At 39.8% G+C, this 20,756-nt stretch overlaps 1 protein-coding gene across 4 annotated transcripts in view; it reads right to left on the reverse strand.

Annotated features, from left to right (window-relative positions):
• Luc7l3 (LUC7 like 3 pre-mRNA splicing factor) overlaps positions 1–20,756 on the reverse strand; it is a 36,397-nt gene that overhangs the window by 8,003 nt on the left and 7,638 nt on the right. For all 4 annotated transcript variants that reach the window (XM_050156704.1, XM_050156703.1, XM_050156705.1 and 1 more), the window contains exons 2-6: positions 11,555–11,621; positions 6,864–6,903; positions 4,668–4,812; positions 3,604–3,678; positions 1,534–1,638 (exon numbers count right to left, since the gene is read on the reverse strand). In XM_050156704.1, coding sequence (XP_050012661.1) covers positions 1,534–1,638; positions 3,604–3,678; positions 4,668–4,812; positions 6,864–6,903; positions 11,555–11,621 — 432 coding nt within the window. The remainder of the gene's footprint in view (positions 1–1,533; positions 1,639–3,603; positions 3,679–4,667; positions 4,813–6,863; positions 6,904–11,554; positions 11,622–20,756) is intronic.

Below are 20,756 nucleotides of genomic sequence, written 5' to 3' on the forward strand. Positions count from 1 at the left end.
AAATGTAAAAATATAGACTAAGGTTTGTAGTGAGATAACATGTGACTATTTTTTTATTTTTTCTAAAGATTTATTTATTTATTATGTATACAACATTCTGCCTCCATGTATGCCTGCACATAAGAGGGGGGCCAGGTCTCATTACAGATGGTTGTGAGCTACCATGTGATTGCTGGGAATTCAACTTAGGACCTTTGAAAGAGTAGCCAGTGCTCTTAACCGCTGAGCCATCTCTCCAGCTCCTTTAATTTTTTTTCGTTTGCTTTGAGACAGGGTTTCTCTTTGTAGCTCTAGCTGTCCCCAAACTCACTGAGATCTGCCTGCCTCTGTCTCCTAAGAGACACTACCAGCAGTATGGCTATTTCCATGCTTAGTTCAAAACTCCCTTCCCTAAGGCAAGCCACAGAAACACTAACCTTCCTTCACCTTTGAGACTTAGAGTAGACTATCAAGACCCACTTTTTTGATCTCAAAACTCTAAGGGATTCTGCACAACAGTCAGGGTAAGGGATGTTGCAGGGAGGTCACAAAAAGATCTGGACAGGTAGGATACTAGGTCCCCCACTTGGTCTACTGCATTATTATATTCTTTTCATCTAATCATATTTTTACCCAGTTGTCCATGTTTCCATATGCTTACAGAATTAAGTCTCCAATATGACCCAGAAAAGGGCCTGGGAGCTTCCAGATACCTGAATACATGGAGGTTCCTAGAAGGTGGTGAACCTGAAGAGGAGATGGAAGCTTCACAACCCTTCTCCCATACCTATGCATCTCTTCTTCATCTGCATCCTTTGTAATATCCTTTATAATAAGCTGGTAAACGTGTTTCAGAGATCTGTGAGGTACGGGAGCAAATTAATTGAACCCGAGGTGAGGGTCTGTAAAAGCCCTGAATTTTTAATGTTAGTCAGAAGCACAGGCAAAACCTGGGGCATCTGAGTGACATCTGACATATATGTGCCCAGGATTGTGTGTGTATTGTACTGCGCCTTATACATGTGCATAAGAGGGGGGGAGAAAAAGGGGAGGAAAGAAGGGGTGAGCAAAATATAAGCTTTAGGATTGAGTTCCCAACCTGTGGAATCAAATGCTATCTCCAGTTAGATTGTACTAAACTGACTAAGAAGACACTTGGCCCATGCCTGCTCTTGAAGATTTCGTGCTTGCTACTGGGAGTGAAATGGGGAAAATGGGTCAGAGGCAGCATTTGTCTGACAAGCACAATACTCTAAGTTTGATTCTCAGCACTGTGTGCTGGTACATGTATGTGGGAAGGGCACGGCAGTACAGAAAGAGTGAGCACACCAGAGCAAGCTGAGGGCTTTTTATTCTATAGCTTCATGTCATCTGAGGATAGACTCATGATGTAACCTTGTGACCAGCCAAACCAACACATGCGGACAACAAAATGCTTGATCAAGACTGAATTTAGGACAATAAAAAAAGGATTCCAAGGTTACCCAGGAAGAACAGATTCTAAGTAATTTATAATTAACAGGCTTCTTGAGAACATAAAAGGTTGAAACTCACCGAGGTTGTAGATCTTAGCAATTCTCTCTCTTCTTTTAACTGTTCAACCAATTTCATCATTCCTTGGGCTTCTTCTACCTTTCCTTCAGATCCTAACTCTTCAATCTAAGACAAACAGAAAAAACTTAAGAGTCAAGACTCCTTTTTTCAATCAAGCTAAAAATTTTACACCCCCTTGCTTCATTAGCATTTAGTAGATTTATGTCTTTTTGCTTGCTAAATCTTCAGTTTTATGCCAGGCAATGCTTTAATCTCAGCACTTGGGAGTCAATGGCAGATTTCTGTGAGTTCAAGGCCAGCCTGGTCTATAAGAGCTAGCTCCAAGACAGCTAGGGCTATTACAGAGAAACCCTGTCTCGAAAAATCGAAAAATCAAACCAAAAGTAAACAAAAAAACCTCCACTTGAGTTTTATTTGACCCTTGTGATTTTTTTTTCTTTCACAGCTTAATGATGTGGATTTTAAAAAAAAAAAAAAGGTTTTTAAGTGTGGACACGTGTATATATCTATCCAAGAAACACCATCATTACCAGTTAGACAAGTTCTTCCCAACCCCAAAAGAGTTCTTTTTAGTACTTCCTCCAACCTCAATCATACACATATAACCAGATAATCAATAATCTGTGTCACTATAGATCAAGACTGAATTTTCCAAATTTCCTATAAATGGTATTATAATGTGGTTTGTATTCCTTCCTCAGTAGAGTTTCTTTCACTCAAGATGATTTAGATGTTTATTCCTATTACTGCAAATACTAAATTCCTTTAGACTTCAGAATATTATTTCATTATATGGATATAATCACAACTTATTTTTCCTTTTTTTGGTTTTTCGAGACAGAGTTTCTCTAGCTTTGGAGCCTGTCCTGAAACTCATTCTGTATACCAGGCTGGCCTTGAACTCCCAGAGATCCGTCTGTCTCTGCCTTCCGAATTCTGGGATTAAAGGCACGAGCCACAACTGCAAATATAATTCCTTGTATCTTGGGGCTGGAGAGATGGCTCAGAGGTTAAGAACATTGCCCGCTCTTCCAAAGGTCCTGAGTTCAATTCCCAGCAACCACATGGTGGCTCATAACCATCTGAAATGGAGTCTGGTGCCCTCTTCTGGCCATCAGGCATACACACAGACAAAATATTGTATACATAATAAATAAATATAAAAAAATAATTCTTTGTATCTTAAGTAATGGTGTTTTGCCTGTATGTGTGTCTGTGCAACAGTGTTTGATTCCCTGACACTGGAATTACAAGACAATTATGAGCTGACATGTAGATCCTGGGAATTGAACCCGGGTCCTTTGGAGGACGAGCCAGTGTTCTTAACCACTGAGCCATCTCTCCAACCTGTAATTTTGGTTTTCTTAAGATAATATTCAATCTCTGTAGCCTTGGCTGGCCTGCTACTCACCATATAGCCAAAACTGGTCTTGAACTATGGCGTTCCTCCCACCTTAGCCCTGAGATTATGACCATAGCTGGCTTTCGAACACACTTGTTGATGAACATCTGAACTAGCACAAGTACTGGATTTTACTGGGGTGAGATTGGGGGGGGGGGGGGCACAATGATTTTAAATAAAACTGTGAATAGCAGACCACAAGCTGTATAGACATGTTTTAATTTCTGTTTGGAGTAAAGGAATGTCTCATAGTACATTTTTAACCTTTTAAAAACCAAAGTAAACATGCACACAGAGCAGATTAAACTCTTCTGGAATACCTGTACCTGAATCATTTTACACACCCACCATCAATGTCTGATAATTCTAATGAGCGCAAATACTTCACAATGCTCAAATACTTTACTATTGCTATTCTTTTTAATTGGGGCAATTCAAATACTGTTAAATCTCCCTGTGAGATTTCAGTTTGTATTTTCTGTATAACCAATCAAATTCCTTTTCATGTTTATTTTCTGACCTCATCAGTCATGTGTCAGTCTTTTTGTTTCTTAAGACAGAGTCATGATACTACCATCTCCACCAGTTCCTACACCCTGGGGTTAAAAACAGATGCCGCAGCATTCAGCTCCAATTTTTTTTCTCATACTTCTGCCAACAATTCTCACCTGCTGTAGAAGCACATCAATTTTGTCTGTCAGAACCTGAATTTTTTCTTCATTTTTGCCTGTTGGACCAGCAGCCTATTAAAAACAGTAACGCGTGTTAATACTGCCATTAGTAAGTAAAATACCAATGAAAATACTTCAAACTCTTAGGTCCAGGGATGGAGCTGGTGATAGCATGCACAAAGCCTTGGGCTTGATCCCAGCACCACCTCCTAAAGCAACAAAACATTCAAGTTCTCATGGATACAGATACATGCTACCCCCCCCCCCATTTAAAAAATAAAGAAAAATTAGTGGCCCAGTGGCCTTGAACTCAAAGAGACTTATGCCCTACCCTCCCAAGGGCTAATATGGGATGATGCCACCATGCCCCTCAGTGTTTCTATTTAGTAACTGAAGGAGGGAGGAGGTTGGACATCATGGCATATGCGTATAATCTCTTGGAAAGTGAAGGCAAGGTAAGTTAGAGCCAGCAGTGAGGGTAAACACCTTTAATCCTAGCACCGGACACCCTAATTTTGCTTTGACTCTGTATGAAGAAATGACCCCTTCCTTGTCTTATGTCCGCTACCCCCCACCCCACTTTCGGTTCTGCTAGCTAGTTCCTTGTTTGCCTTATATTACAAAGGTCACCTTTAGAACATTCTTTTCTAGTCACATTCTCCTTGGAAAAGCAATTCCCCCTAGATAATCTGATTATCTCATTCTCCTCACGAAAGTGCAATGGTGGTCAGTGGGTCAGGGTTAGTTACTAGGAAACCGCTTTTCTGAGTTTTCCTAGAATAAAGGACGTGTCTAGAGGGCTACCATGTAGTTAGGAGTGGAGCACTTGATAGCATGTACAAAGTCTGAGGCTTGATCACCAGCACCACCACCACCAAAACAAACCAACAAACAAAAATTAAGAGGGGGAAAGATTCTTCCCTAAACCTCAACAGAAAAAAAAAAGGTGTTTTTCAAACTTCATGTAATTTTTAGAAGAAAAGTAATCAATGGAAGACAAATATGAGATATCTGGGTCTCCAGAGGACAAGGGCTCTTTACAAAGTTTATGTCATACTTACCCCAGAGGACTGCTGATTTTGAGATAATGCCAAACGAGCATGACCTCGTCTAATTCTACGCTCTACCTCGGCAAGTAAACTCTGTAAGTATCGCAAAAAATCTCTCTCATAGCCAACTTTCATAAAACGAGAACTCTTCTCATACCTGATAAAATGAAAATAAATCAACTTTTAACCATTACACATCATATATTCTCTATCAACCCATCTCTAGGACTGTTGCATTTAGACTGAGGAATAAACAAGGCATTACATGAAGCAAATTTCTGGCTGTATCTATCAAAGGAAAAGGCATTATACAATGTATTAGTGTTGTCTAAGAATCAGTTTGCAGGGCTGGGGAGAAGCCTTAGTGGCTAAGAACACTGACTGCTCTCCCAAGGGACCCAGGTTCAATTCCCAGCACCCACATGGCAGATCACAGCTGTCTCTAACTCCAGTTCCAGAGGACTAAACAGCCATGGCAAGGAACCAATGCATATAAAATAAGAAGAATTGGTTTGCTGTTTATTTGATTTGATGGTACTATACACTGAACCCAGCAGGGCCTTACCCATATTACCAAAGTGCTCTATCTGAGCTATAATCCATTGCTTTGTTTTTTGAGAAAAGGCCCCATTAAGTTGTCCAGACTGGCCCTGAACTTAGATCTTCCTGTCTTGTTTCCCAAATAATGGGTTTTATAGGCCTGCACTACCAGGCCAAGGTAAAAACACAAGCTTTAAACACAGGTTTAGTCAGGCACTGGTGGCACACGCCTTTAATCCCAGCACTCAAGAGGCAGAGGCAGGCAGATTTCTGTGAGTGAGAGGCCAGCCTGGACTATAGGACGCACTCCAAAGCTACAGAGAAACCCTGTCTTAAACTAAACAACGATAAAAAAAAATAAAAAAAATTAAAAATAAAAAATGAAAAAAAAATCAAGACACAGGTTTAAGTACCAACTCTACTACTGCACTGGATCTATCAATGACCCTGAACCCAGGGCAAATTTTATCTATAAACCAGTGAAATGCTTCAGCAAACGATCTTCTGCTAAGCCTGACAACCTGAGTTTGCTCCTAGGAGCCCATGGTAGAAAGAACTAATGTCTAGAAGCTGTCCTTCATAAGTGTACCACAGCACTGGTGTACACTGTGTAAGATACACAAACCAAATAAGTATTATTTAAAAATTAAAAATTTGTTTGCTGTGCTGGCATATGCTAATTCCATACTAGAGACAGATGGATAAATGTGAGTTCGAGGCCAGCCTGGCCTATATAGTGAGTTCCAGGCTAGCGAGGCTACATAGTAAGACAGTGTCTCAAGAAATAAAAAATTTTAAAAGCTGGCAATGGTGCCGCACACCTTTAACCTCAGCACTTGGGAGGCAGAGGCCAGTAGGTCTCTTTGAGTTCAAGGTCACTCTCATCTACAGGGCAAGTTCCAGGGCAGCCAGGGCTACACAGAGAAACCCTGTCTCAATAACAATAATAGCAGCAGCAGCTGTGCAGGCATGGTAGTCACTTATACTCCTAGTGGTTGAAAAACAGAGAAAGAGGATTCCTGAAGCAAGGTAGCTCAAAAGACTGGACAGAATTAGTTAACAGGAGACTAAATAAAGTGGAAATAATCAAGGACACCCCACTTTGGGCCACCACATACACACCATCTGATGCTCAAATGATTCCTATGCCATGGACGTTACAGAGGTGGCTCAGGGAGTTAATGCTTACTGTGTATGCATGAGGACCTGAGTTTGGATCCATATAAAGCCAGGTACAGCAGCAGTACAGGTTTATAATCCCAACATTCTTATAGTGAGATGGAAGGAAAAGACAGGAAAACCTCTAGAAACGCCTGGGCCAGCTAGCCTGCCATATGCATTATCGAACAAAAGATCCTATCTTAAACAACAGAGGGTGTCTTCTGACACACAAGGGAGGGAGTTACAAAACAATTATAAATTTTAACAGGGCAAACAAAGGAAGGTACAGATACAATATAGAAAAATTAAGCATATAATATGCATTCATATGGCAGCTAATATTATTGAAACTATTAAACATTACCATGCCCAGCCAGTGACTAGACTTCTGTGCAACATTATTTTATATTAGTTCCAGTTATTTCTTCAATGCTTGTTTCTTTAAACTAAATAACTAGGAAGGGAAAATGACCCCCCCCCACACACACACACAAAAGTACAACTCACTGTTTTCTTAGATTTTCATCATGAATTTTTTCACATGGACCTGAGAGAGAGAAAAGAGCATGTATAAATTATTGTGACATTCACTAGCTATAAGAAGGGTCATTCCTACCTGCCACACTGAAATAGCAACTTTCGACATAGCCTAAGATGGTCTAGAACTAAGGATCCTCCTACCTTAGCTTCCTAAGTGATGAGAGGAGACCACTACATCATTTTCATTTCTCTCTTTTTTTTTATAAGGTTGAGGCCTTATGTGACTTGTAGTCGTCTAAGACAGTGCATCCCTTTCTAATAAATAATGCCACTTTGTTCAGAATAAAGCTATGCTACTATTGGGGTGGGGCAGGGAATGGCTGAGGCAATAGATCAGTGGTAGAACACCTGATTCATATGTAAAATGCCCTGGGTTTGATCCTAGCATCCCTGTGAAATAAAATACAGCTGTATACAGTACCAATATGGCAACTACGATATATACAGTCCTTAAAAATAAAAAAAATCACTAAGTAGACTGCAGACAACAAAATTGATACTGAGTCATAAAGCATCATGAAAATTGACCTCTTTAATCTTCTATGTCAACAAAGGGGACAAGAGCAAGAGTGAAGAGAAAGAAAAAAAACTGTTCCATACTGCTACAAAACAAAACTTGGATGCTAAAGACTATTGACCTGAACCAGCATTGATATTACCTTCAAAACTTGTACATAAAGTTAAGTAACACAAGTCTCATTCTCAACACCAAATGCAAACCATTTTTTACTTTTAGCCATTTCTTTTGAACTCCACTATTTTGAATTTTTTGTGCTCTCCCCTCTTTTTGGTTTTTCAAGACAGGGTTTCTCTATGGCTTTGGAGCCTGTCCTGAACTAGCTCTTGTAGACCAGGCTGTTCTCAAACTCACAGAGATCTGCCTGCCCCTGCCTCCCAAGTGCTGGGATTAAAGCTTGGGCCACCATCGCCCGGCTTTGTTTTGGAATTTTGTGCTTATTTTTAATCAATATTATACATCAAAAATTTAGGTTAGGACGAGTAAGGTGGCAGACAACTTTAATTCCAGCACTCAGGAATTCGGCCTGGTCTAGTCAGAACAGCCAGGACTACATGGAGACTTTGTCTCCAAAACAAAACAAAACAAAACAAAACAAAACAAAACAAAACAAAACAAAACAAAACAAAACGCTAAGCTATCTTTTGGAATTACATTTTGACCAGGCCAACAGCATTCTCTGTAGCCCAAACAAAAGGTGTGGAAGGTATTTGTGTCTTTCCTTGAGATTTGTTTTCTATGTATATATTTTTGATCTCCCTTAAATACTTCCACTTAGTCTAAGAAAGTATCTTCATACTATTTCCCTAAAGACAAGGCAGCAATTTTTGTTCTCTTCAGGGAGCCTTGTCTTACTTCCATCTGGGATGCTTACTTTCCAAGCTTACTAGAGTTACTATCTTAAAGAATTCCTTACCCACACTGTATTAGATATACTACCAGAGTTTATTTTTCTTTATTCTTGTCAGGTTAATGAACATTATCCTGGATAACTTGTTTGAGAAAGGATACATGGAAACATGCTTGTTCAGACTTCCTATGTCCCAAAACATCTTTCTTTACCCTCATACTTCAATATTTTCTACACTAACTCTGGTATTAGCACAAACCCTGAAGGTAATTCTCTGGTATTTTCAAACTTCTTGCACCGCATTAATCTTAGGTCATTCTGAACCATAATTTTGTGATTAAGTTGCTCCTGTGTTTGCTATTCTCTAATTCACCAAGGTGTGCCAGGGAGAGTATGGATTTTTGTCATCCGTTGTACCTATCACTTGAAGGATTTAACCAACCTAAAGACGATGTTCAACACTAAATTTAAAAATGTATTTCTTGGGACTAGAGAGATGGCTCGGCAGCTAAAAGCACAGAATGCTCTTGCGTAAGACCCAGATTAAATTCCCAGCACCTAAATGGGAGTTCCAGGAGACCCAATGCCCTCTCTGACCCCTGTGGGCATCAGGCATGCATGTGGTATATAAATATTCATATAGATAAAAACACTAGTATACATAAATGAAATAAATCACTGAAATTTTTCAATGCATTTCTTTTTATTTCTTCCCCATCTGTATTCTGTCTCAAATATTAATATTGGCTCTAATTTAAACACATTTGCATACCAATATTTTTGTTCTACTGCACGTTACATAACATTCTATATTCAAATTTCTCCAGTCCTTTCTATTAAGGTATGTACATACCTCTATGCATCACTGCTGGCTTTTAATGTGAAGGTCTCCTGCCTCAGCATACAGGGTGCTGAGATTACAACAGTCACATGACACAACTCCAGTTCAGCCCAGTGATGTATTTTTTTTTGCATGTGCATATATATGCGCACACACACGCACCTACTGTGTGGTACATGCAAAAGAGTGTATAGCACTTTTGTGTGTCTATGTACAAGCTTGAAGGAATAAGAGCATGACTTTGGTGTCTTCCCCTACTTGCTGTTCAGCTAGGTTGGCTGGCCAGCAAGTTCTGATCTACCTGCCTTCCACCCCCACAATGCTGTCATGACAGGCACGTGCAGCTTTTCATGTGGGTGCTGGGGTTTGAACTCAAATCCTCATGCTCGCAGAGCAAGCATATGTACCTCCTAAGCCAAACTGCCAGTCCAGTCCAATGGCTTTTATTTCACATTTCTTTAGGTTTTAACTTCTAAAAGATTTATTTTTAAGGAGTTCAGCTTAATTGTAATCTACTCTTTCTAATGTGCACATACCATTTCTCTGAAGATACTAAAGTTAGGTAAGATTTAAGCATTTCAAACTTTTTCCTACTGTATTTCCTATCATTTCTTATCATAGCTCCTCCCTTGACCATTTTGCTAACCTAAGTTGAAGGTATTCTTCATATGTCTGCCAGGTTAGTGTTCCCTGACAGGCAACTTATTTTTCAAAGACTGTTTTACCAGCATATTATATATGTACTCCACTTACATACCTGGTCATAGGAGGGCACTGGAGCCCCTAAAACTGGAGTCACATGGAGCTACCACATGGATGCTAGGAACTGAACCAGGTCCTCTGCAAGGGTCAGTGCTTAAAAACACTGAACCATCTCTCCAGCCCCGGCAATAAGTTTTTAAAAGATACTTCCAAATTCTGACAGGAAATTAGAATGGATGGGCAAGATTTGTAAACAAGGGCCTTTACTGAAGGGAAACCAAGAACTTATTTTTTTAAAAGGAGATGCTCAGAGGGTCAGGATGCAGGCAATAGATCTCTTTTCTAAGGTGTTCACCTGCTCTCTACACCAGGGGAAATTTTCTAGCTATACCTTCCAAGATGCCTCTAAGAGAACACTACTATTAAGTACTTATTTAAAAAAAAATTTTTTTTTGAGCTTAGATGTAGTTTATTTAGTAAAAGGGAAGGGGAAGTGGGAAGGAGAGGGGGGAGGGGGAGAAGGAGAGTGGAGATCACAGCCATCTCTTCCGAAGAGACAGGGCAGAGCTATTTAAAGATTGTTTTTACAATTTCATTTTGCTCACAATTTCCCTGTGCTGTACTTAAAATGTCAAGATCCAGACTCTTCCAGCCACAATATTCCCCAAGGCAAACACTGATATCAGTAATGTGAGAGAACTCACAAGTCAGCCAATTATGTTTGTAGTTTATACTTCGGGTCTTTCTGGTCAATTTCTACAAAAAATAAGCCTTATCCATCTTTCTGGGTCACTAGAGTAGAAAAATTAGCATCGAGAAATGTCCAAGAATACTGAAATTACTGGTTCTTTACTGGGAGTTATTCAGACCCCAGAGGACATTTGTCAATGTCTGGTGACAGTTCTGGTTGTCATCATGATGGTGTATGCTACTGGAAACACCAGGTCTGGGCTAGAAATCCTGCCAGCACCCTCAAAAAACAACAAACAAACAAAAACAACAACTGCTTCAAAAACGTTAACAGTGTCAAAGCCGAATTTTCTCTCAACTGAAAATCTTCTGCATTTTCTTTTGACTCAGCCCTAACTTTTACAATACCCTGATAGCCCATATCTGGCACTAGCCACGATTCTAGAACCCAGTGATTGTTTTCTCAGTCCCTCTGCAGACTTTCAACACAGGTCTCTACCAAGACCAATCTTCTAAAACTGTGTTTTAGAAGCAACACCTGGTGTTACTACCTATTCCACACCTTTAGCATAGTGTGCACTTTTGACCAGGCAAGATCACTTATACCTGTGATTCTAGCATTCAGAAGATAGAGGAAGAGGGACTGCTTTATGCTTCAGGCCAGCCTAAGCCACATAAGTATATTTCAAGCTAGCCTGTTCTAGAATAGAGAGTTAAGTGTACATGTGAACAATTTTCACTTTTAGTGTTTTACAAGTGTAGGTGTGAACATTTAATTATGCCAGTATGTCTGATCAGATTAAATTTTATTAATATATTCATAATTAAATCAAGTAAAAATTATTTATCATCAAATTTTCAAGGGGAAAAAACTTCAAGATTAAAAAGAAAGTTTTGAGTTTTACTTGGATAAAAGGTTTTATTATTACATAACCTGAGCTGGCCTTCAACTCAAGATCCCCTTGTTTCCTGCTGAATTTATAGGCTTGTGTCATCATGCCCGGTTAAAGAAGTTTAATTGTAAGTATAATACAAAGATAAACAGAAAAATCACTTACCAAGATCAGAACGAGTATTTGTAAACAATTCCGCAGGACAAAAACCACAGAGATAATATTTACAGACCTATTAAGAGAAAAAAAAAGTACTTAACTTTCAAAAATTGCTTAGCTCTAAAATTTCCATTAGAAATGGTGCCAAATAATATTTATGTCTTGATGTATTATTGACCAAGTACGAACACGAATTACAAATTTTGACAAAATTAACGATAGAATGGTCATTTTCTAAAAATAAACTCATTATGTCTGTTCAAATATGATCTGGTGTTTTAAGAACTGGCTGTGAGTTGAGCATGATATTAGGAGGCAGAGGCAGATGGATCTCATAATAATACAGAAAAACGAAATGGGAGAGGGGGTGTCCCAAGACAGGGTTTCTCTGTATGGTTCTGTTGTCCTTGAACCAAGAAAGCTGTCTGCCTCTGCCTCTCTAGTGCTGGGATAAAAACTGTGCACCACCCTACCTGGCAATAAATTTTTATTACCTAAAAACAAACAACCTCTAATAGGCTAGAGAGATGGCGCAGCACTTAGGAAGTACTGCTCTTGCAGAGGACCGAGTCCCATTTCCAGAAACCAAGTTGGTAGCCTCACAACTACCTGTAATTCCAGCTCTCTTCTGGCATGCATACATATCCTGTTTATGCACATATACACACAGGCCTCCCACTCACATGATTAAAAATAATCTTTAAAAAACTACATTATTCTTATAAATCCATTTTTGTCACTGACATGAGGTACATTGTGATATTTCAGTAATATATCTGAATATAATGTGTAAAGATCTCATCCTTAGTTTTTCTTTCCCATCCTAACTTATTTTAATCTTCTTGTAGTACTCAGGTGTCTTGTACAGCGAGTTCCCCACAATCGATATTCAAGCTTTGAAATTAACAGATTTTTAACTATTTACAGATTAGGCCTTGTGGACTCATTGTATAAATCAAAGATAACACTCATTTAAAGTAAATTATTTTTATATTATTGCTAAAATTCCCCTACCTGTCCATGTATTAAACATTTCACACACCAATACTTGCACTGAGTGACTCTTACTAGATCCCTTTGAAGAAAACATTATGAACATGAAATGAATTTAATTCTTTCCTGTTGATGCATTTGTTATTGAAACAGTGTCTCATTATGTAACCCAAATTGGCCTTGAACACAAAACAATTCTGCTTCAGTCTCATAAATGCTGGTATTCCAAGGTTTGCTCCATCACACCAAGCCCACTTTTGAGAAACTCTCCCAGATCCCTTATTTATTTATTAGATTTATTTATTATGTATACAACATTCTGCCTCGATGTATGCCCGCACGCCAGAGGAGGGCGCCAGATCTCGGTACAGATGGTTTTGAGCCACCATGTGGTTGCTGGGAATTGAACTCAGAATCTCTGGAAGAGCAGCCAGTACTCTTAACCTCTGAGCCATCTCTCCAGCCCCCAGATCCCATATTTCATTTAGTAAACTAAAGCACATTAACCAAAATTCCAAACTTGCCTTTTACCCAAAACTTCACTGTTGTGATTATCAATGCATTACATTTAAACAATAGTAAGAAGGGTAGGAATGAAGCATATTCTAGGCTGCATGCCTGACATGAAACGGAACTGAGTTCTATAGTTAGCACAAAATAAACTGAGTAAGAAATTTTGAGTAATAAATTTTTCTCAACAATTAGGATTTGATGCCAAATGTCAAACAGATTTTTCTTTATCAAAGCAGTATGGTTTTACAGCTCTGCCCATAAAAATTGAAGTCAAAATCTATCTAGCCAGGACGGGCAGTACTGCCTTTAATCCTAGATACACAGAAGATTGAGGTAGGAGGAGCAAGTTCAAAGTCTACCTGGTTCACAGAGTGAGTTAAAGGCCAGCTAGGAGACTTAATGAGATTCTGTCTCAAAAACAGGGAAGGCAGGCAGGCAGGAAGGGCCAAGGACACAGCTTAGTGGTGAATACAAAGCTCTGGAGTTCAAGTTCCTCCAAAGGGAGGGGGAACACGATAGAAGGACAGAACAAACCACCCAACGGTCCAAGTCCAGTAAGGTTAAGTACACAGTTGTAATCCTAGCTCTCTGAAGGCTAATATAAGAGAGCGACAAGTTTGAGGCTAGCATGGGAAATAGCAAAATCAAGTCTCAAAAAACTAATGTTCAAGAGGAGATGGGCAACTGGGCAGTGGTGGCACACGCCTTTAATCCTGGCAGAGGCAGACAGATGTCTGAGTTAGAGAGGACAGCCTGGTCTACAGAGTGAGTTCCAGGACTGTTACGTGAAAAACCAAAACCAAAAAAGAGAGATTGGCAAAGGGCCTGGTGTTACGGTAGTATATGTCTTTAGTCCCAGAACTTAGGAAGCAAAGAAAGGTAGGTGGATCTCTGTAGTCTGGTCTCTATAGAGTTTCAGGCCAATCAAGGTTACATAGTGAGATGTTATTTCAAGAAAACAAAACAAAACCACATACCCACCCACACACCACCAGCAGCATCAACAACAACAAAAAGTGGTCACTGAGACTGTTTAGTTAACCTGCCTGGCAATATACAGAACCCATGTAAAGGAAGAAAGAGAATGGATTCTACAAAATTGTCCTCTGGCCTCCACATGGCTCACCATGACAGACAGACAGACACACACGATGCACTCACACACATAGTTATAATAATAAAATTTAAAGAGGATGGAGAGTTGGCTCATGTTGTAAAAACAGTTGGTGCTGAGCCTGACAACCTGAGCTCATTCCAAGGACCCACATGGTATAAGTGGTGACTGACCTCACACATAATGGCATGTGCCACCTTGATCATAAATACACATATGGTGAAAATCTGAGCTTCTTGTATCAAGTCCAAACAGATTGTTTTACAACATTAACCTGATATAACTTAATATGTTTGTGTGTGCACATGTGTGGTTCTGAGGGTGCTAGTTCCAACCTGTCTTGCTCTGCACCACTTTTACTTAGAAAAAACAATATTTGCCGGGCGGTGATGGCGCACGCCTTTAATCCCAGCACTTGGAAGGCAGAGGCAGGCGGATCTCTGTGAGTTCGAGACCAGCCTGGTCTAAAAGAGCTAGTTCCAGGACAGGCTCCAAAACCACAGAGAAACCCTGTCTCGAAAAACAAAACAAAACAAAACAAAACAAAAAAAAAAAAAGGAAAGAAACACCAATATTTGACTTTTAGGATCATTTTCTTCAACTTAAGCTCCACACCACCTTCTTTTTGAGACAAAGTCTTACTCTGTAGCCCAGGGCAGTCTGGAACTCATTATATAGTACATGTGGCCCTGAATTCAAAGCAATTCTGTCTTAGCACCTGCGTGTCAATTATATGTATTTTATGTATAAGCCACAATCCCCAGCTGGCCTCAAACAATACTTATTTTTTGAAAAAGTATTTATTTATTGTATAGACAGTGTTCTGCCTGTATAAATGCCAGCAGGTTAGAAGAGGGCACCAGATCCCATTACAGATGGTTGTGAGCCACCAAGTGGATGCCTAGAAATGAATTCAGGGTGTCTGGAAGAACAGTGGAGCTCTTAAGTGCTGAGCCATCTCTCCAGGCCCCCTAGACAATATTCTATATTGCCTATATTTAACAAAGACTATGTGCTAGACTTTAGAAAATTACTTTTAAGATTTATTTCTATGGATATGAGTGCTTTGTCTACATGTATGTATGTATACCACATGCATGCTTGGTGTTCACTGGTCAGAAGAGGATCCCTTAGAACTGAAATTACAGATTGTTGTGAGCCACCACGAGGGTACTGGGAACAGAACCCAGAGACTCTGCAAGAGCAAAAGGTGTTCTTAAGTGCTAAGCCATCTCTCCAGTTCCCACGCCTTAATTTAATATTTTCTCATTTAATTTAATATTTCCTCAAATTATTTCTGAACCTCTCAGTTGGATATAGTAGCACATTTCTGTAATTATAGCACTAGGAAACCAAGACAGAAGCTGAGTTCAAGACCAGAGACCTATAGTGATCTCGCCTTACAAAACTATAATAACAGAAAGTCACGGTAGCATGTGCCTGTAATCAAGCACATGGGAGGTTAAGGCAGGATCACTGGGAGTCAGAGGACTATCCAAAAAGATCAATCTAGGGCTGGCAAGACAGCTAGCTCAGTGAGTAAAGGTGCTTGCTACCAAGACTGAAGACCCGAGTTTAATTCCCATAACCCATAGGATGGAATGAAAGCAAACTTCCACCAGTTGTCTTCAGACCAACACACACAAAATATAATTTTTTTAATCATAATTTTTGAAAATTCAAATGATGGATAAAACCCAGACTGATAAATTCTAATCTTCAGACCCTAAACTACTTCTGATTCTCCCCAGGAATTGCAGATTTTAAAAATCAAGCTTACAACACTGAATAACTGGTAGTAAATACTTGGGTGTTTCAGACAATGTTATTAATGCCAATAATACAACAAATCCACATAATACCTTTTATTTTTGTATGCTGTATACATGTGCATATTTGTGATTGCGTGCAAACGCATGACAATGCCAGAAGTGGTCATGAGTGCCTTCCTCCCTTTCTCCTCACTACATTTATTTGTAAGTGTAAAAGCTAACAACATCAGCTGGCTCCTGCCGCTGCTCTCCACTTGTTTTGGGGACAGTGTCCAGTGTCCTTTGCTGAACTTAGACCTTGCTGATTGGGTAGTCTGGCTGCTCTACAGTAGGCCCATGGATCCACCTGTCTCTGGCTGCCCAGCACTGGGGTAACAGAGGCACTGTGGTGCCTAACTGCATATGGTTATCTTTCTTTGGGATATAATTGTGCCAATCACTCTAAATTTAAGATATTAGTCTTTGGCATTTAATATTTATCAGTGAAAAATATAAATACTCATCACAAATTAATATTCATGCAAGTACTCTCAATGCCTTTTCCTCGCCTTAATTTAAATTTATTTTATGTGCATTGGTATGAAGATGTCAGATCCCCTGGAACTGGAGTTACAGATGGTTGTGAGCTGCCATGTGAGTGCTGGGAATTGAACCTGAGTCCTCTGGAAGAGCAGTCAGTGCTCTTAACTGCTGAGCCAGCTCACTAGCCACAATTCTTTATTCAATAATTCTTTACTCCATGTCCACCATGGACCCAGCAACCTACTAATAGGAAGCAAGGGTGGGAGCAGTAATTCCCACAATGCAGTAAGGATATAACTGTTTGATAAGCTTAAAGCAGAAGAGTTAAATCTCAGTAAGACAGTTTCAACTGTTAAGGAAATACTTACTGGCTTACAACCAACAATCTTGGTAGGTAGTATTATCAGAAAACTTTTTTTTCTTTTTGAGACAGGGTTTTCTTTATAGCTCTGGCTATCCTGGAATTCTATAGACCAGACTTGCCCTGGAACTCAGACTCGCATGCCTCTGTCACAGAACTGCTATGACTTGAGGCATGCGCTACTATGCCTGGCTAAAATCAGAAAACTTTAAATGGCAACTTTCCACCAACTTCAAGTCAAACTGCCCAAAAATAGACTGACTGACTGACTGACTGACAGACAATAAAACAGTATCTGGCATCAGTTAGGAAAAAGTAATGCTCTAAACAATACCACAGGGCTAAGACACAACCTGAAACTATTTGCCAAACCTAAAGTGTTTCTTTTTTTTTTTTTTTTTTTCCAAAACAGGGCTTCTCTGTGTAGCCTCAGCTGTCCTGGAACTAGCTCTGTAGACCAAGCTGGCCTCAAACTCAGAGATTCGCCTGCCTATGCCTCCCAGCAGAATGATAAAATTTCAATCATCACAGCAGTTGGGCAGTGAACATCTTCACTGCTTCAAAGCCTTCAACCATTTCTCAATATTCAATCATCACAGCAGCTGGGAGTGCTGGGATTAAAGGCGTGTGCCACCACTGCCCGGCCGATCTCTATGAATTTTAAGCCAGCCTGGTCTACAGAACTAGTTTTCGGACAGGCTCCAAAGCTACACAGAAAAACCCTGTCTTGAAAGAGAGGGAGAGGGGGAAAGAGAGAGAGCGCGGGAGCGCGCACTATCTAAATTCAAAGAAAATAGTAAAAATCAATTTCCTAATATATTCAGGGAATCATGAAAAGACTATTTACTGCTTTAAAAAAAAAAAAGCAAGATCAGTAATTCTGATCATCTCCGAGTCACAGGCTGGAAGGAGATGTCCAGCACACACAAAGCCCGGGAGAAAAAAGAAAAAAAAAATCTTTCAATCTCAAATAATACTTTAAAGATTTTTTTGTTTTCCTGAATCTACCAGAACCTAACACTAAGCAGTGTAACTCTTCCTTGTACTTAATTAATACTTAAAACTCTCAAAGATTCCCAAGACCATCAGTTGAAAGGAGAAAAAAATTGGCTTACTGTATAGTTATTTCTTGCCCTTTGTAGTCAGATCATGTAACCAATCAGAACAGCTTCAAATCATAGCATGTAAATTTAAATCAAATATAAATGTATTTACAGGCACCTACAGATATGAATCCTTGGCTTAAAATCCTAAGGAATGCTCACAGAACTTCTATTGTAAATTACTAACTTTTGACAGGCAGTTGGCAAAAGGGGGGAGGGGTTATAACCAATATTCTAAGAATAGTCTCACCCAACAGTCCTAGCTGGCCTAGAATTTGAGTTCCTCCTGTCTCAGCCTTCTGAGTAATGGGATGTGGGAGTTGTGCCACTATGCCGAGTTAAATTTTTTTAAGCTAAAAGAATTCATCGAGTTTTTAAGAAGCAAAAGACAAAGAAAAGCAGAAGGAACTTCAAGGGCAGTTTTAAACAGAGGGTCTGTAAGAGTCAGTCTGAGAGCTATAGTTCCGATCCAGCTACAGGGGGATCATACTTTAGACAATTAGTCTTTGTGTCTCACAGTGCTTTACAGTCATGGCTCACATATTTCTCTTACAGGTTACACATTCTGAATGATAAAATTATTTCTTCTTTTTCTTAAGTTTTCTGAGACAGGGCATCTGTATAGCCTTGGCTGTCCTGTAATTCACTCTGTAGACCAGACTTGCCTCAAACTCAAAGATCCACCTGTCTCTGCCTCCCAGCAGAATGATAAAATTTCAATCATCACAGCAGTTGGGCAGTGAACATCTTTACTGCTTCAAAGCCTTCAACCATTTCTCAATATAATGAAGTTCAAACTTCACTCTCCTGTATCTGCCCACTCACTCCCCTCCCAAGATACCCAAAGGCTTCAGTTGTAACATTACTTAAAATTTCCCAATAACACTCATTTCCTTCAATCTCCTCTCTGCCCTTCCTCAGGCTGATTCACACCAAGCCTTTAGGTTCCAGTATTTCAAGGTCAATTTGTATGAAAAGGCCTTCTCAAGTCTAGTCAGACAACCCACGCTCTGTGCGCCCTCTGGTTTTCTTCACTGTAGCACTCACACTCAGTCATTGCAGTCATTACCAGTTCCTTTTTGTCACTCCACTGACAATCTCAGGCCTGAGGGTTGTGCCTACACAATTCTGCTAGTATTTAAAAAACAATGCAGTTCTGTTGAAAGGAACTGAAGTAGCCATCTCCCTTGGTGAAAATCACATCTAAAGACAGGTGTGTTTTTATTATTCGTGCTACATATGTATGTGAACACTTGGTCTCCAGCTGTTGGCACTATCTAGGAAGTTAATGAAACCTTAAGAAGGCTGAGCCTTATAGGAAGCATGCTGAGCCAGGTTGAGGTTTTATAGTCTGGGTCCATTTCCTATTCTTTCTCTTCTCCTGCATGGCCAGGTAAAGAATGGCTGGCCAGCCTTGTGCTCCTTCTGCCATGGAAGACTGCAACCTTCTGAAACTGTAAACCAAAATAAACCCTTTCCTTCCTTAATTGCTTTCACTGTGGTATTTTATCACAAGACAGAAATCAAACCATCAGTAAGCAAATGGACTTTCACTATTTATTCAATATATGATATGAAGGGACACTATAACTAAAGGTTTCTCTCCCATCTGTCAGTTCCCAAATAACTACTCTGAAGCTTAATATTAATTACAAACTGGTCTATTAGCTCAGGATTATTATTAACAACTTAAACTAACCCATTTCTATTATTCTATATTTTAGCACAAGGCTTGTGGTTTGTTACCTCACATCTTGCTTCTCCAGCTCTTCCAGACGCCACCTTCTTCTTCTTCCCTGTATCTTTTTTTCCTTTTTTTTTTAATGTTTATTTATTTAGCTTGCATGCCTGCACACACACCAGAAGAGGGCACCAGATCTCATTACAGATGGTTGTGAGCCACCATGTGGTTGCTGGGAACTGAACTCAGGACCTCTGGAAGGTCAGTGCTCTTAACCTCTGAGCCATCTCTCCAGCCCCATCTTCTTCCCTGTATCTTTGCTTGGATTTACTGCCTGGCTTTATTCTGCCTGGCTATTGCCCAAATCAGTTTCTTTATTAACCAATGGTAAGACATATTCATAACATACAGAAGGGCACCCCACATCAGGACTAGTTCACTCGAACATGTGGCTCTGGCAGGCCTTCCCCTTCTCTCCATTCCCTCTGCCTTACTAAAAACCGTTAGATGACATTCCTAAAGCTAGCGACCAAGGTCTATTCCGTTATTGGCTGTTTCTCCCTCCTGAGGCTGACTACCAAGGACCAGTTATTGAAGTTCTGAAGTCCAGCAATCAGAAGCCCCCTAATTAATATGTCCAATTAAAATGAACATTTCACCCTAACACAGGGCTTCTCATTTTATCTTTATAAACCACCATTTGTATTTGTCATATCTGTCTTCTCACTATCCAGGGGCAGTCCTTTGTCTCTCTGGAAAAATACCCCTGCCCCCTTTCTCTCATCCCATATGTCCTTTACCACTGTCCATGGTAACACTGACCTCCCCTTTTCCTCATTTTTTTTATATTAGTCATAAACTGGTCCAGTAACTTAGGCTTCTTATTAACTAATTTTTATAACTTACATTAGCCTGTAATTCTTGTCTGAGTTGGACACATGGCTTGGTACCTTTTTCAGCGAGGCCATCACATCTTGCTTCCTCTGAGGCTAGGTCACGACTGCGGACTGCGCTTCCCACTTTCCAGCATTCTTGTTGCCCTACCTCTGCTTCCTGCCTGGCTATTGGCCAATCAGCATTTTATTAAAATACAAGTGACAGGACAAAAGACTATTGCCCCACAGCACCCCCCCCCCTTTAAAAAAAAAA

The sequence above is a fragment of the Alexandromys fortis genome, unplaced genomic scaffold (genome assembly GCF_014885135.2).
Source record: "Alexandromys fortis isolate MF-2015 unplaced genomic scaffold, M_Fortis_MF-2015_v1.1 scaffold_31, whole genome shotgun sequence".
NCBI classification, from domain to species: Eukaryota; Metazoa; Chordata; class Mammalia; order Rodentia; family Cricetidae; genus Alexandromys; species Alexandromys fortis.